Raw genomic sequence first — 15,063 nt, 5'->3', positions numbered from 1 at the left:
TGTTGTTGAATTTGGGACTCGGGTCCTTCTAAATGGAAAGAAGATCGTTTGGTCATTCTTCTTTGTGCTAACATAGCTGATGTATTGGAAGAAATGCAATACCTTCATTATCTGCCAGTTGTCAGAATGGCTCTGCTCCTTCTGGACTGTTTTCGGCCTCTGTCTGCCCTCCTTCTCTCAGCGTGTTCACTGTGAAGTATCGTGTGCCCCTTGAGGGTGTGATGGTCCATCGTCTAATACAGACCTTGGGTTCTTATCATGACAATTGCAGGGACTGTCAAATTGGCTGTAGCACCCTGTCGTCTAAACATGGACACAGATCGTCCAGTTTGCGTCTCACAGCCAGAGGTGGGCAGGGCAGGTGTGTAAGAGGGGAGGGAGGTGGAGCTGGGCTTCCCGGGCATGGGAAGACCCTCCTCATTTAGGAGGATCTGTGGATGTGTTAATACCTGGAAAGCACTTAGCATAGCACCTGGCTTCTGGCAACTACTCTGCAAATTTAGTTATTATTATTCCTCCTTTTATGTTTGAGGAAACACAGACTCACAAAGGTCACGGGCCTTGACAGACATCTCTCGGGTAGTAAGTGACAAGGCCGATATTCACGTGTCCAGGTTCTTGCTGTGGACAGAGTGTCGTGCGGGCGGTCCAGGTGTGTGCTGGGTCTGTCTTGCCATTCTGGCCCCTGACTTTGGCACATTTCCTTTTCGGCTCCTGTCCCAGAGCTGTGGGGACCACATTGAGCAAGCCCTCTGGGACCTTAGACCCTGCCCCCTGCCTTCACCTCTCCCGTGTCTGTCTCTTAACAGAGACCTTTGGTGAGTGTCTCTTCACCAGTAACTCTTTGTCTGTTGCCACTGAACTTGTTCACTGGGGACCAGTTGCTTCCCACTCTGGGGATATGAAGAAAAGATATTTAAGAGTGGGCCCTGACTTCTTTGTGTATCTAAGCGTGCTGGGAGAACGAGGACCTTAAATAATCATTGTGTGTGAACGTGACCCGGACGTTAGACTGACTCGCACTTATTGTACCAGGTTTCTTGTTCAAGGTTTGCAGATAGATGAGCTTTACCTGTGGATCCTGAGTGAAGAAGTCCCCAGACAGAAAGGGCACACTCGCTTTAAACTTAAGTCTGTGTGTGTGCTTTCTAAGTCACTTCAGTCGTATCCGACTCTATGCGACCCCATGGACTGTAGCCCTCCAGGCTCCTCTGTCCATGGGATTCTGCAGGCAAGAATACTGGAGTGGGTTGCCACGCCTTCCTCCAGGGGATCTTCCTGACCCAGTGATTGAACCCAAGCCCTTTATGTCTCCTGCGTTGGCAGGCGGGTTCTTTACCACCAGTGGCACCTGGGAAGCCCGGGCTTGAGTCTAGCATAGTCATTTACCCCTTTTCTGCGGCTGTCCTGTCTCCACTCTTTTATTGGGGTGTAGGGATCTTATGTAAACAACCCACTTTATACACTAATGCCTGAAACATGTGTGCTCTGTCAAGCGCTCAGAACAAGGTGAGAAATTCCCTATTGAATGCTGGAAATGATTTCCATGTTTTGTTTTGTTTTAAAGCCTGTGTCTTAGTCCCTTTTATTGCATTGCAGGTGTTATTAGGGCCGAGAGGCTGGGCCTCTGTGTGTGTAACACGACTGCCCTCTAGTGTTAGTACAGAGAATTATACAGACATTCATTTTTTTAAAAATCATGAAAGGTTTGACAGTAACATTTTATAGGTCCTTGAAATTTCAGAAAACCCTAACTGTTAGGCTGTTAGTGTAGCTCAGTGGAGAAGGAAATGGCAACCCACTCCACTGTTCTTGCCTGGAGAATCCCAGGGACGGGGGAGCCTGGTGGGCTGCTGTCTATGGGGTTGCACAGAGTCGGACACGACTGAAGTGACTTAGCAGTGTAGCTCAGACATCCATGAAGCAGGCAAAGCAGAGTAAGAGCAATTTCGATTCATGCTTTCTCTTCAGCAGTTGAAAAGAGATTTCTATATTTCTACAACTATATATATATATATACACAAACACACATATGTTGCATATGTATGCATATATATGCATATGTGCATAAGTATACATACACCCGCTCCCTCGTGAACCTCCCTCCCACCCCTCCTGTTCTCCTCCAGGTCATCACGGGGCAGCCAGCTGAGCTCCCTGTGCTATACAGCAGCTCCTGCTGGCTGTCTGTTTAGCTCGGTCATGTTTATGTGTCAGTGCCACTCTCTTCCTTTCCCGCCCTCTCCTTCCCCTGCTGCAAGACCGTGCTTTTTGAGCCCCGAGGGCCAGACGGCTTCTGCTGCAGCCCGGACCTCTGCTTGTGTAGTGCCGAGCTGCCAGGGCAGTGTGCAAACAGCGGACACGCTGTGTCCTGATAACACTGTTCACAACCCCGGCGTTGGCTCATGGGCTGCCGTTTGTCCAGCCTGACCACTTAAAAGCGTTTATATCTGGCCTCTCTTTTTAAGCCTTAAAAGACCAACTGAACCTTTAGCTGTCTCCGTGCCAGGAAATCTGAATAGGCCCTGCTTAAAGGCAGGGTTCTGCTAAAGCCTTGTCAACAGGCGCCGTGGGTTAGGGGTAGACCTTGTCTTGAGAGGGAAACACAGAATTACCTGCTTCATCACTTGTTGTAGTCAAATGAAGGCTTATGAGATAAATGAAGGGAAATTACTTATATCTGCTTGTCTACAGCCTTGAGATGTATAGAGTCAGAGATAATTATTCCCTTACAGCTTCGCTACATTTTGTCCTGTAATGTGGCTTTTTGTGGACCTAATAGTAAGTATAATGGGAAGAATGTTATGTGTAAAGCAGTGTCTATAATGTAGTTTTCCTTCTAAAAGTATGTGGGCTGTGTAATAAGGCAGCTGAAAAAGACCAGATCACTGCAACAAGACCAACAGAAGGCAAATGGGATAAATAAGCTTTTTCCGGGCTCCAAAATCACTGCAGATGGTGACTGCAGCCATGAAATTAAAAGACGCTTACTCCTTGGAAGGAAAGTCATAACCAACCTAGACAGCATATTCAAAAGCAGAGACATTACTTTGCCAACAAAGGTCCGTCTAGTCAAGGCTATGGTTTTTCCAGTGGTCACGTATGGATATGGGAGTTGGACTGTAAAGAAAGCTGAGCGTAGAAGAATCGATGCTTTTGAACTGTGGTGTTGGAGAAGACTCTTGAGAGTCCCTTGGACTGCAAGGAAATCTAACCAGTCCATCCTAAAGGAGATCAGTCCTGGGTGTTCATTGGAGGGACTGATGTTGAAGCTGAAACTCCAATACTTTGGCCACCTGATGTGAAGAACTGACTCATTGGAAAAGACCCCGATGCTGGGAAAGATTGAGGGCAGGAAGAGAAGGGGACGACAGAGGATGAGATGGTTGGATTGCATCACCAACTCGATGGACATGGGTTTGGGTGGACTCTGGGAGTTGGTGATGGACAGGGAGGCCTGGCATGCTGCAGTTCGTGGAGTTGCAAAGAGTTGGACATGACTGAGCGACTGAACTGAACTGAAAATAGGGACAGAAAACTAAAAACTGCCAAGAAACAGGGAAAGGAACTAAATCTAAGTGAATATAATTGAATGTATAGATTTTGTTTTCACCTTTTGGCTTAATAGCCAAGTTAAGACCGTGGACACGAGGAGAAATCAAAGTGTTAGTCGCTCAGTCGTGTCAGACTCTTTGTGACCCCATGCGACCCGCCAGGCTCCTCTGTCCCTGGGATTCTCCAGCCAAGAATACTGGAGCATGTTGCCATGCCCTTCACCAGGAGATCTTCCTGACGCAGGGATCGAACCTGTGTCTCCTGCGTTGCAGGCAAATTCTTTACCATTTGAACCACCAGCGAAGCCCGGACCCAAAGGAGGATCTCTGTAAACACTGTGTTATCCGGGCACACAGGATTCCTTTTACACGCCTCTGGTATCACCACCGTTGCAGGCATCATGTGACGGCATGCTAGTGCAATGGAGAGAATGTTCGCAGAAACGTGTCTCTTTGTTATGGGGTCTGTGACTCCATGCCTCACTGGTTCAGGGAGGAACCAAACAATCTTTGGACTTAACGAAAGAAAGAACCCCCCCGCCCCCCCGCCGCCTCCCAAGAGCTTAGGGCAGTGTGTCGTTCCTGTTGGGGTAAAGCTCTGATGAGAAGGATTTCAAGGAGCTTTGTGGGGTGCATTGCACAGTCTTCTAAGAAACACAAAGCACTAATTTTCTAATAGTCATTCATCAGGTGCATTCAGGCAGAGAATATAGTTCTCAGGCAGGCATCATCCATCTTGTGGATGAGGAGACAGGGAGATGAGTGACTCGTACGGCAGAGCTAGGCCTTCCAGCCACCTGTCTGCATCTTCCAACCACCCAGGGGCACGTCTCCCTGCCTGGAACTTGATCACCCGCTAGAAATAAGGGCGGCTGCTACAGGAGCGTGGTCTGAAGAGATACAGCGTGAGGCGCAAACACGAGTTGGCGTGTATGATTTTAAATCTGCTAGTAGCCAAGTTAAAAAAGTCAGAATCAGGTGAAATTCATTTTAATGATTAATATACATATGATGATGGAATAATTGTTTAACCCACTGGGTCCAACATAATTTCATTATGTAATAAGTACAAACTGTATCGATGAATTATTAACAGATTGAGGTCCAGGTGTGTTTGGCATCTGAGTCAGCCTGTTCCCGGGCTCAGCAGACGTCTGTGTGGAGAGGCTGCTGTATCCGGCAGATGGGAGAGGGGATGAGAGATTCCCGGGTCTCCTAACACTTTTCATTTTGCAGTGACTCAACTGCCATGAAGCGATCCTGTGCCACCATCCAGATCTAGTTTGGCCATCCCGTCATTTCTAAAAGCGTCTCTCCAGGCCCTCTGCACACGCTGCCGGGCCGGGGAGGGGCCCAGTGCCTTCTGCGTCTGTGTCTGCGGGTCTCCTGCTCACAAGCGTGCCTTCTGTGTGTTTCAGGTGACCCGGGTCCCGCCAGCTACGGGAGGAACGGCCGGGACGGCGAGCGAGGCCCCCCTGGGGTGGCGGGCATCCCCGGTGTGCCCGGCCCCCCAGGCCCCCCGGGTCCCCCTGGTTTCTGCGAGCCAGCATCCTGCACCCTGCAGGCCGGTCAGCGGGCATTCAACAGCAAAGGTCCCAATCAGTGAGGGGCTTGGTGCCACGCGGCTGTCGGTGGAAACCACACCTGAAGAAGGTGCCTGGGGGAGAACGGCCCCTTCAGTGGTACCCTAGGAGTCGATCTGACCATCAGGTTTAGGACAATGGTGCTATTCAGCAAATCCTCTCTCCTTTCTCTTTGAGGGGAGCCACAGAGCAATGGATCAGACAGACAACACCCCTCCTTTTGAGTGAATCGGCAGTCCCATCCCCAGGCTCTTGAACTCACGTGTGCTATCCGTGTGTGGTACGTCACGGGCCGCTGTGCCAATAAACAGAGACGCTGTTTGGTTTACCTCAGTTGCAGTAGTTACTTCCATTTTGTAGTGAGCGCGTGTTCTCAGACGCTCGTTCCAGCTCTGCAAGGATTTACCAGATTAGTTAAGAAGCAGCCCCATTACTGTCAAGAGAATTGGTGCTTAAGATCCCCATCACTGTGCTCCTGGGGACTCTGCAGTTGCTGTGCCACTTGGGGTGTTTTCCTTACACCCGTGGGGTTCTCAGCGTCAGCTTGCCTTTCTGCTGAACTGTACTGTATCCAAACCCATTCGTATTTTGGGCTCGTCCATGTGAAAGCAAAGAAAGAGTCTTAATACCCTACCATTCAGTAGTTTTATTGATGAGATTATTTATTTTCAAGGTTTGAGGTCACGTCTCTTGTTGTACCAAAGAAGCAATAAACATGGTTTCTTACTCTCTTGCATGTTTTTTTTATAGCTGGGTTCAATGAAAAGAAGTCACTTACAGTTGTTCAGATACGTAAAGCTTTTTAAATACTGGCATTTCTGTAGGCCTGTGTTTATGATGTTAGTGCTTTGTTCTACAGAGAAATTAAAAAGCCCTTTCTGCTCCCCAGAGGGTGTGGCCTTGTGACAGAGTTCTTTGTGTGTTTGTGTATGGTGGGGGTAGAGCGTGGCGGGTTGGGGGAGGTGGTAGGGGAGGTTTCATGGACCTTCGAGAAATAAAATGAGAGTTATGAACCCATCCTCCCGAAAAATGTACAAATACACTTGCACAAATCTGCTTGCATGCTATGGCAGATTGCATGGGCCCCCCAAGTCTAGCCTGGCTCGGGTTCTGGGGGAGAAGCTGCTGCCTTCATTTCAGTGCTGTCCTGTTAAGAACTTCACTGCACAAATGATTTATGTTGTACTCAATTTTTTCTTATAAACTGTATAAAGGCAGCTCAGCTAAAGCACTGTATTCTTATCAATAAGATAGGTATTGCCTGGCCCCTCAAGCACTCCATTACTATTTACATAATCACACTGGCCTGCTGTTTTGTCAGCAACTGTATTAACTACGGACCAGCCGTAACATAGTCAGTTTGTGTCACAGGGCATATGATCACCTGTCCCAGGCAAAGCACAGTGCGCCAGTCAGGATCTTCTCCGTTTATGGAACTCCCTTCTCTCAAGTCACGGGGAGTGAGCCCTGATAGGTGTGATGCCTCACCTCACTGGTGAAGCTTTTCTGCCCTCAGTTGGACTCTCAGCATTTTAAAATCTTAGCCCCACTCATTTGGTTAAATCAATCAACATGTAATGTGTATCTGGGTTTCTTTAAAGCCGCTCACAGCCTCGAGTCCCGTGCTCCTGGTGTGTAAGGGGAACAATTCCAGCTTGGCTGCGTAGGGCAGTGCCATCTGCATGCCAGGGAGGACGGTCCTCCTCCTCGTGGAAGAGGTAATCTTTGCAGACGAGACAGCGGTCATAACTGCTTGCATGGTCTCCACATGGATGGCAAACCTTTTCAGGTGCTGTGACATATAATCCAGTAAATGCAAAGAAATCGCCTTTATTTTCACCAAGGTGGTTTTATTTTAACTGGAGTGACACAGTCAGATACAACAAAAGAAAAATTAGATAAATAAATACGTTTCTCAGTTCTGATAAATAGGTTTATCAGATTCATAAGAAAATTAAAAAAAATAAAATTTCAAGGAAAAGTTGAATGAACTGTTCTACAAACTTGATATACAAAAGGCTGTACAGCAAGCTCCATAGACACAGCAAACTGGAAACCACCACTTACAAAGCGATTGTGTGAAATGAGCACATCCCCAATGGTGGGAGTAATCCATCGTAAATCCAGTTCAGAAACAGCTTACAGAAGCAGTGTAGACTTGACAGAGAAATTGCAAAGAAAACAGCTCACTGATCCTCTCCATGAAAGGATGTTGATAAATCCTAAATTAGACCAAATCTCTCTCTTTAGCAAAACAGAAATCCTCCAGACCTCGGGAAGTTGGAAGGTGTCCGAGTTGCTGAGAAAAGTGTGGGGTAATTACAGGTGGTTAGAAACATGCACGTTATTTACTCAAGGGCTGATGATCTAATTCTAAGCCAGTGTGTCTGTGACACTGTGACCTGATTTCCATCCCACAGATCTGAGAGGTTGGGTAAGAACTGCGGAAGTCACTTCCCAGTGACTGAGCACATAAATTCCCCAGCACAGTTTGGGATCATTGGCTTTGTCTAGCAGAAGGGGATGAATGAGTAGTCATATCAGTTTCATGATTGATTTTATTATTTATGGACACACTATTTCAAGCTAACTACATGAATATTGCTATCCTTAAACATCATAAATAAAATCTGATTTACTTGCAACCTGAAATAAGCTTAATGTAAATCCCTGCTTTAGAAGAGAAATCTCTGTATTCTTTATTTTTTTGACTCTTAAAGCTTCTCTGATAATTAACATGTCTGAGTTTAAAAAGAAACTAATAGAGGGGGAGGATCACTAGAAATACATACAGTCACACTAAATATCAAGAAAATGGTTTTTAAACATTTTCTGGGAGCCCTGGCAAAAGGTGTGAAAAAGCAATATTAAGAAAAGCACTAGCCAACAAGTAATCCTGCTGTTTACAAACAGGGAATGGATGTAAATTATTTAAAATACCTTTTTTAGAAAAAGAGCATTTGTTTTCAATAAATATAGGTCAAGTCTCTCTTTTTTTTTCTAGAGTAAAATTGATACTTTTCAGCTATGTACTGAGTCTTTGTTAGTGAGCTTTGATCCAGGACATGGCAGCATTAATTCATATGGCTCAGTAAATATTAAATCAGAATTGGTTTACCATAAGAACATATGACTATAGATACACATGCCCAAAGGCTCTTTAAAGAACTAACTAGAGGAAGTATAATGCATTGGTTGGTACGTTATACATACAGTTTAATGTATCTGGTTATCAGGAAGAGGATGCTGACGGATCCTATTTTTGATCTTAATAAACGGGAATCCATGCTAACTTTCCCCTTAACAATCCCTTCACATCTTGCTCTTGAGGCCAAATTTTCTAAGAATACCTACAGAGAAAGTGAATGATGGGAACTGGCTCCAGGGAACTTTCTTTTAAGATTTGTCTGAATTTGTCTCTGGCCTCCACGTTGGAGATTTTCGTGTGAAGAGACTTCAGACTATCCCTCAGAGAGCACACGATTACCTTACTCTTCATGACGGACCTGAGGGTGAGGATCGTTAAGAACTCTGTAAATCATTTCCCAGTCTAAGCAGGAATCTAAATCCATCTGCAGGTTTTGATGGGATTCATTTCTGTTAAAGAGACATGCTGTGTATTTAACCTAATGGCCCATCACTCAGGATGGAAGAGCTTATGTTTCTGAGAAAAGTTAACTCTGGCATCCTTCATCTTGCTCAAGCCCACATAATTTAGTGAGGAGATCACCATGTGTGACCAAAGTCACAAAGGCCTGGATACTCTCTTGTTTCTGCTTTTAATTCTCATCCAAATTCATCAGACCAAGCTTTTTATGAGCTGCCACTGAGCTGGGCTGTGAATGTAATTCTTAGAAGCTAAGTGTGGATTCATGTGACAAACGAAAGTATGATTATGAGCGTGGTATTGACATGAGCCCTGCAACAGGCCAGTCTGCACGCCCCTTGGCATCCGTGGGCTCATGGAGGTGAGAGCTTGGGAGGTGAGTGTGCCTGCAGCCTCCCTGTGGCTGACCCCTGTCAGCGGGGCTGAAATGTGGAGCCTCAGCTAAAGAAGAGATGCTGCTAATAACCGCACCTCAGAACTCCCTGATCCGGGGTCAAATCCTTTATTGCTGAGATAAGTGACAAACTCATTATGCAACACAAACACACAGGAATCAACTCGTCAAAGCAGTATAACCACGTGGGATTTAGAACAAACCTCGCGCCATTCCACTTAACAGCAGTATGTTGAATTAAACCTTACATAGCTTGATGAGGTAAGATAGAGAACACAGAGAATGGACAAAAAATGCACCCAAAGTCTTATTTTAAAAATAAATAGTTTAAAAATATGTCATAAAACAATCTGAATTTAAATACATTAATACACTGAAAAATATTTATCCCTAAAATGTACTTTAAATAAAAGAGCAAAATAAAAATTTGTGATGCAGTTAGCATCTTTACACCCATATGCTTATCCTTGTCAGGTGACACACATCCTTCTGTTAAACTCAAATCTTACTAACTACCCCCTAAATTTAGTGAAATCTTTTACTTTATTAGTATTCTCTTTTGACACATTCATGAAGCAAGTAGCTAACTCCTGGAGCTGTAACCTATATCACTCACTATTGGCTCTGAAAATGAAAGTTGCTCAGTCATGTCCAGCTCTTTGCAACCCCATGGACTATACAGTCCACGGAATTCTCCAGGCCAGAATACTGGAGTGGGTAGCCTTTCCCTTCTCCAGGGGATCTTCCTAACCCAGGGATTAAACCCAGGTCTCCCTCATTGCAGGCACATTCTTTACCAGCTGAGCCACCAGGGAAGCCCAAGAATACTGGAGTGGGCAGCCTACCCCTTCTCCAGGGGATCTTCCTGACCCAGCAATCAAACCGGGGTCTCCTGCATTGCAGGCAGATTCTTTACCAACTGAGCTATCAGGGAAGACTATAGGCTCTGAACATGGCATTTTTTTCCATTTAGATTTTTCTTAGATAGCTTGGTTTTATAAGCCTGCCCTAAATTTGAGAGTCCTTTGGACCGCAAGGAGATCCAATCAATCCATCTGAAAGGAAATCAGTCCTGAATATTCACTGGAAGGAATGATGCTGAAGCTGAAACTCCAATACTTTGGCCACCTGATGCAAAGAACTGACTCATTTGAAAAGATCCTGAAGCTGGGAAAGATTGAAGGCAGGAGGAGAAGGGGAAGACAGAGGATAAGATGGTTGGATGGCATCACCGACTCAATGGACATGAGTTTGGGTGAACTCTGGGAGTTGATGATGGACAGGGAGGCCTGGCGTGCTGTGGTTCATGGGGTCGCAAAGAGTCAGACACGACTGAGTGACTGATCTGAACTGAACTGAAATTTGAGGTAAAGTTTTGCTATTCTGGGTCTGCTCCTCTGAAAGAGTTTTCTCTGTGTTCACCTGGTTTTCCATTCAATTTAACTAACTCGAGCAGTTACTCTAGCACAATTTTGCTGAGTGAAGTGTTTGGGGTACCGCTCCAGCCACAGCACACAAGACTGAGGTCATTAATCTGTCTTATTTCCTGAGACTCCCAGTAGTTAAACACGTTTCATGTCATGAACGCTTTACCAGTCAACTAATGAGTGAATACAATTCAGTGGGCTAAGTCAGTTTGAAATAATAGGCATAAAAGACAAAAATTCAATTCAGTCTATACCTCTCCCCTCTTGGAAGGCTGTGTAAGCTGTAAGAGAGAGGGCTATAACAGGGGGTCCAAGCCTCCACACTAGCGTTTAAGAATGGACACGGAAACAATGACATTAAACTGTGTGTCTGAAGAAGGTGGACACAGAAAAATGTGAAAAATAATTGAACAACAAGAGCAATGAACACATCTGCAAAACTATTCTGAGACTTCACTGGAAAAACCTTAAGCATATAACTTAACCTGAAAATTCTCAATATCAGGATATTATTGCCAGTGTTAGGAAAGTTTAAATGGTATTTTGAAAAATAGTGTTTTTCATCGTAAATTTTGTAAATAGTGATACATTTCTAAAAAAATATAATTATACAAATCTAATTATAAACTTTTAAGTACTTTGAACAGTATGAAGATTTGGACATTGTCTAATTCTATCAATGGTCTACTTCTTGTGATAAGCTAAATTCTTTTTATTTGCCAAAAGAGATTTTCTATCCTGTTTAATAGGTAACATGATTACTCAAGTGTTTTCATGTTAATCACTAAAATATGAGGGTAGCATACAAACTAAAGTTACAAATAGTAAATTTTCAAGTTAGCTAGCCATATAAATATACTTATGAAATAAAACTGAAACAGTCAACAAATCAGACATTATTGTGCCTGCTTCATAAAGATACTTAAAGTGAGGAAAACATAAATTAACAAAAAAAATTACAAAACATAAATTAACAAGAAATTATTTACAAAAGTAAAAAAGAGTAAGTACAAAAGCAAAGGTTTTGATGGAATTGTCTACTCAGCTGTTTCTAGCCTTTTGTGTTTCTGCTGTGGCTGTTGCTGCTGCTGTCACTTCAGTCGTATAGACAGCAGCCCACCAGGCTCCCCAGTCCCTGGGATTCTCCAGGCAAGGACACTGGAGTGGGTTGCCATTTCCTTCTCCAATGCATGAAAGTGAAAAGTGAAAGTGAAGTCGGTCAGTCGTGTCCGACCCTCAGCGACCCCATGGACTGCAGCCTTTCAGGCTCCTCCGTCCATGGGATTTTCCAGCAAGTCTGTTCAATTCTTCTGATACAAATTGCTTAAGACACCATCTTGTGGACAAAAGGTGATATATCACAGGTTCTCTACAGTGGAGAAAGACTGCAGAAAAGCTCAATCTTATTTAACTCTTAAAACATACTCATAAGAAATCATTTTATAATCCAAACATCAAATGACATCTTTTACAGATAATATATCTTAAGATAATTACTGATGCTCTATCACAAAAGTGTCTAAAATTTTAAAGTTTCAACAATGTTATGAACCATAGAAACAAGCATATGGGATTATCAATACTTTAAAGTCATTAATTACACTACTTTGATAACAAGGTGAAAAATTTCAAAGGTTAAGACTGGCTGTGTTTCTGTTACAGTTACGAAAAAATGGTTAATGTCTTCAGCAGAAAAGAAGAATAACAAAGTCATGAATTATTCTTCCTTTTTCTAAAGGCCATAAATATTAATTGAAGTCAAATCTTGTTCTTTGCACAGAAGGATTTCTATCTGACAGTGTTACCTGATCTTGACACAAAATATTAGACTGGAATTCAAACATACTTTTATGGGGTAAACACACAACTTTAATTGCCATCATGTGTGTGCCTGCTAAGCGGCTTCAGTCACGTCTGACTCTTTGCGACCCCATGGACTGTAGCCTGCCAGGCTCCTCTGTCCATGCGATTCTCCAGACAAGAATACTGGAGTGGGTTTCCATGCCCTCCTCCAGGGGACCTTCCCGACCCAGAGATTGAACCTGCATCTCTTGTGTCTCCTGCATTGGCAGGCAGGTTCTTTATCACTCGTGCTACATGGGAAGTCTGTTGCCATCGTGGCCTGCAATTACTTTGTATTTAAACATACTTTGTTGTGTGGAGTCCAGACAAGAGATAACTCATGAAATGTGGTCATTCTTTTTCTCTGCTGTGGACACTGCTGACTTCTGCGTGGAAGTGAACAAAGGTTCTGGAATGGAACAAAATGAGACAAGAGAACTGGCCACCACCAAGGCAGTTAGGGGAAGTCTTCACACCCTGTCTGGGGCCTTAAATTATCCACGTTCTTTTCGTTAAAAGAATCAGGCAACTGCCAGGTCTTCACTTTACTGGTGCTGTGTTTGCCGGGTGCAGCCCTTCTTGCTGCTCTTTGCTGCTTCTCCTGCACAGGCAGCTAAGCAGAGTTCATTCCGTGTGATGCAGCCCTTTCCTCTGGTTATCCCCAAGTAGGATTGAATCACACATGTCAGTTGTTTAGAAAGGACCTGAGTCACTGTGACAACTCAAGTTTATAATTGGCATCAACTCCTCAAACCACCTGACTAAATCCAGACCCTTGCAACAGGAATAAACCAGTCCAGCATTAATGGAATTTAGAAAAAGAAAGGTTCTGAAATACTTAACTTGTAGAAAGGACACATGAAATATTCTCTGGAATTAAAATGAGAGAATTTGTAAAACAAGAAAATGAACTGAGTCTTCTTGCGTCTGTGAAGGGATCGACTCCAGGAAAACAATGCACTGATCACCAGTGACAAAAAAATTCATGAAAGCAGTAAAATGCTAAAATAAATACTTCTGGATTAACAAAGAAGCAAAAGAATAAGCAAACAATTAATATGAAAAAATAATCTTTGAAAACATATAAAATGTTTTTAGCTTTATGACAAATTCAAGTAAATTAATGAATGGCAGAGGAGTTGTAAGCTTTCAGAAAATTCAACAAACTAAAGCTCCACAAATTAAAAGCTCAAGATATACACATAGCACCAGATTTTAGACCTCTGTACATTTTGTGGGGATAAATGATCATTTTACTAAGAAAATGTATATGTATATTCTGATTGTGTCAGTCTAAAACACAGCACCATTGTAGGTATTGCACAGGAAAGAAAATGAAGGAGAAAATAAATTTAAAATTAACACTTGAAATAAATAAAATGACCTTGGAAATGAAAATAAATAAACTTGGAAGTGAAATATACAGCATCTTTCAACATGAAATAATAAAAAGGTTGCACATATGCACAGCCATGTAGATAGTACCTGACCATCAGTTCATCCACTACAATGAAAACCAGTTCAAACCCTGGGTGCATTTGAACAAAGCTGCCTCCATGGAGGCACGCTGCCCACAAGACCGTGCTCACAGCTTTTCACAATCTGCCCCATGGCAGATGTCTGTGGTGGGGCCGGGGCTGGGGCGGGGGTGGTGCACACCCTCGGCATCCCTAGGACCCGCCACTCAGATTTCAACAACATCCTCCTGCCCACGGTTCCAGGAAATCGTTTTCAACCAACAGTTTCTCAAAATAATGTATGGCCAGGCCATGAAACTACCATTCAGCTGTTTGGTTGGCAATCACACGTTTTTGTTCCTGGTCAGAGGATGTGGTCCAGGCAGTGTCTGTGCCCCTGAAGTGTGTGGACTCTTGCTCGGTCTCATGGATTTCCTTCACGGCCCTGAACCTCTAGCTGCAGCTTCTGAGAAGCATCATTCTTCCTACAAGCTTCCAGGCTTCAGCTTGTTGATATGCATCTGTGGATACCACACGCTCATCTTCTAGCACAAGGAGGTTTCTTTTCCAGTTGCTAGAAGTCCCATCCTTTGTTCTGATGGCTGGTTCCTAACATCTGAGAGTCACGAGGTCAGAAGGCTAATGTACTTGGGCCCAAAGACTCTGCAAGGCCCTTTAAACTTTGAAAGTACCAAAGACAGCTGGGTGCCTTCACCACCAGACACCTCCCAGAAAGATCAACTTTCTGTTTCCCAAATGAGAAACTCGGCAAAGGGACCACAGTGCTGGGCCTTGACTTCGCTCCTTCCTTCTTACGCAGGACACACTCATGCTGGTGGGACTGCTTTGACTGGAGCTCATTACACAGGAGCAACAAAATCATTTCAGTAGTTGGCTCTGGTAGGATTTTGGGCTCCCTGATAAGACAGCCTCCTGAGTTTTCTTCCAGAATCTAAATTATGAAGGTCTTATTGCCTATCTATTTCTCTACATAAGTAGAATGGATAAAGGATGGTATAAGAATTCTTAAGCTATAAAAGTAGTCAAAAACATTCAGCAGGAGCAATACACTATTTCAAAAAAGTTAATGAAATTGTCAGCAATGATAGTAAATTTAAATACCAAGGAAACGTCCAGATAAGTCCGAAACTTTAAAATTCAGAAACGAAAGGCCAAATACAAGTTGATAAGACTACAAA

General features: G+C 43.8%; 1 protein-coding gene across 1 annotated transcript in view; it reads left to right on the top strand.

Moving 5' to 3' along the window:
* Positions 1–5,827, top strand: part of COL9A1 (collagen type IX alpha 1 chain) — a 90,128-nt gene extending 84,301 nt beyond the window's left edge. The window contains 1 exon segment of the mRNA XM_070377099.1: positions 4,973–5,827. Within this exon segment, the coding sequence (XP_070233200.1) occupies positions 4,973–5,160 (188 nt within the window). The 3' untranslated portion in view covers positions 5,161–5,827.
* Positions 5,828–15,063: the final 9,236 nt, after the last annotated feature.

Source organism: Bos mutus, chromosome 9 (assembly GCF_027580195.1).
Source record: "Bos mutus isolate GX-2022 chromosome 9, NWIPB_WYAK_1.1, whole genome shotgun sequence".
Lineage (NCBI taxonomy): Eukaryota > Metazoa > Chordata > Mammalia > Artiodactyla > Bovidae > Bos > Bos mutus.
Note: the sequence above shows the minus strand (reverse complement) of the source record. Positions and strands in the feature narration are given on the sequence as shown.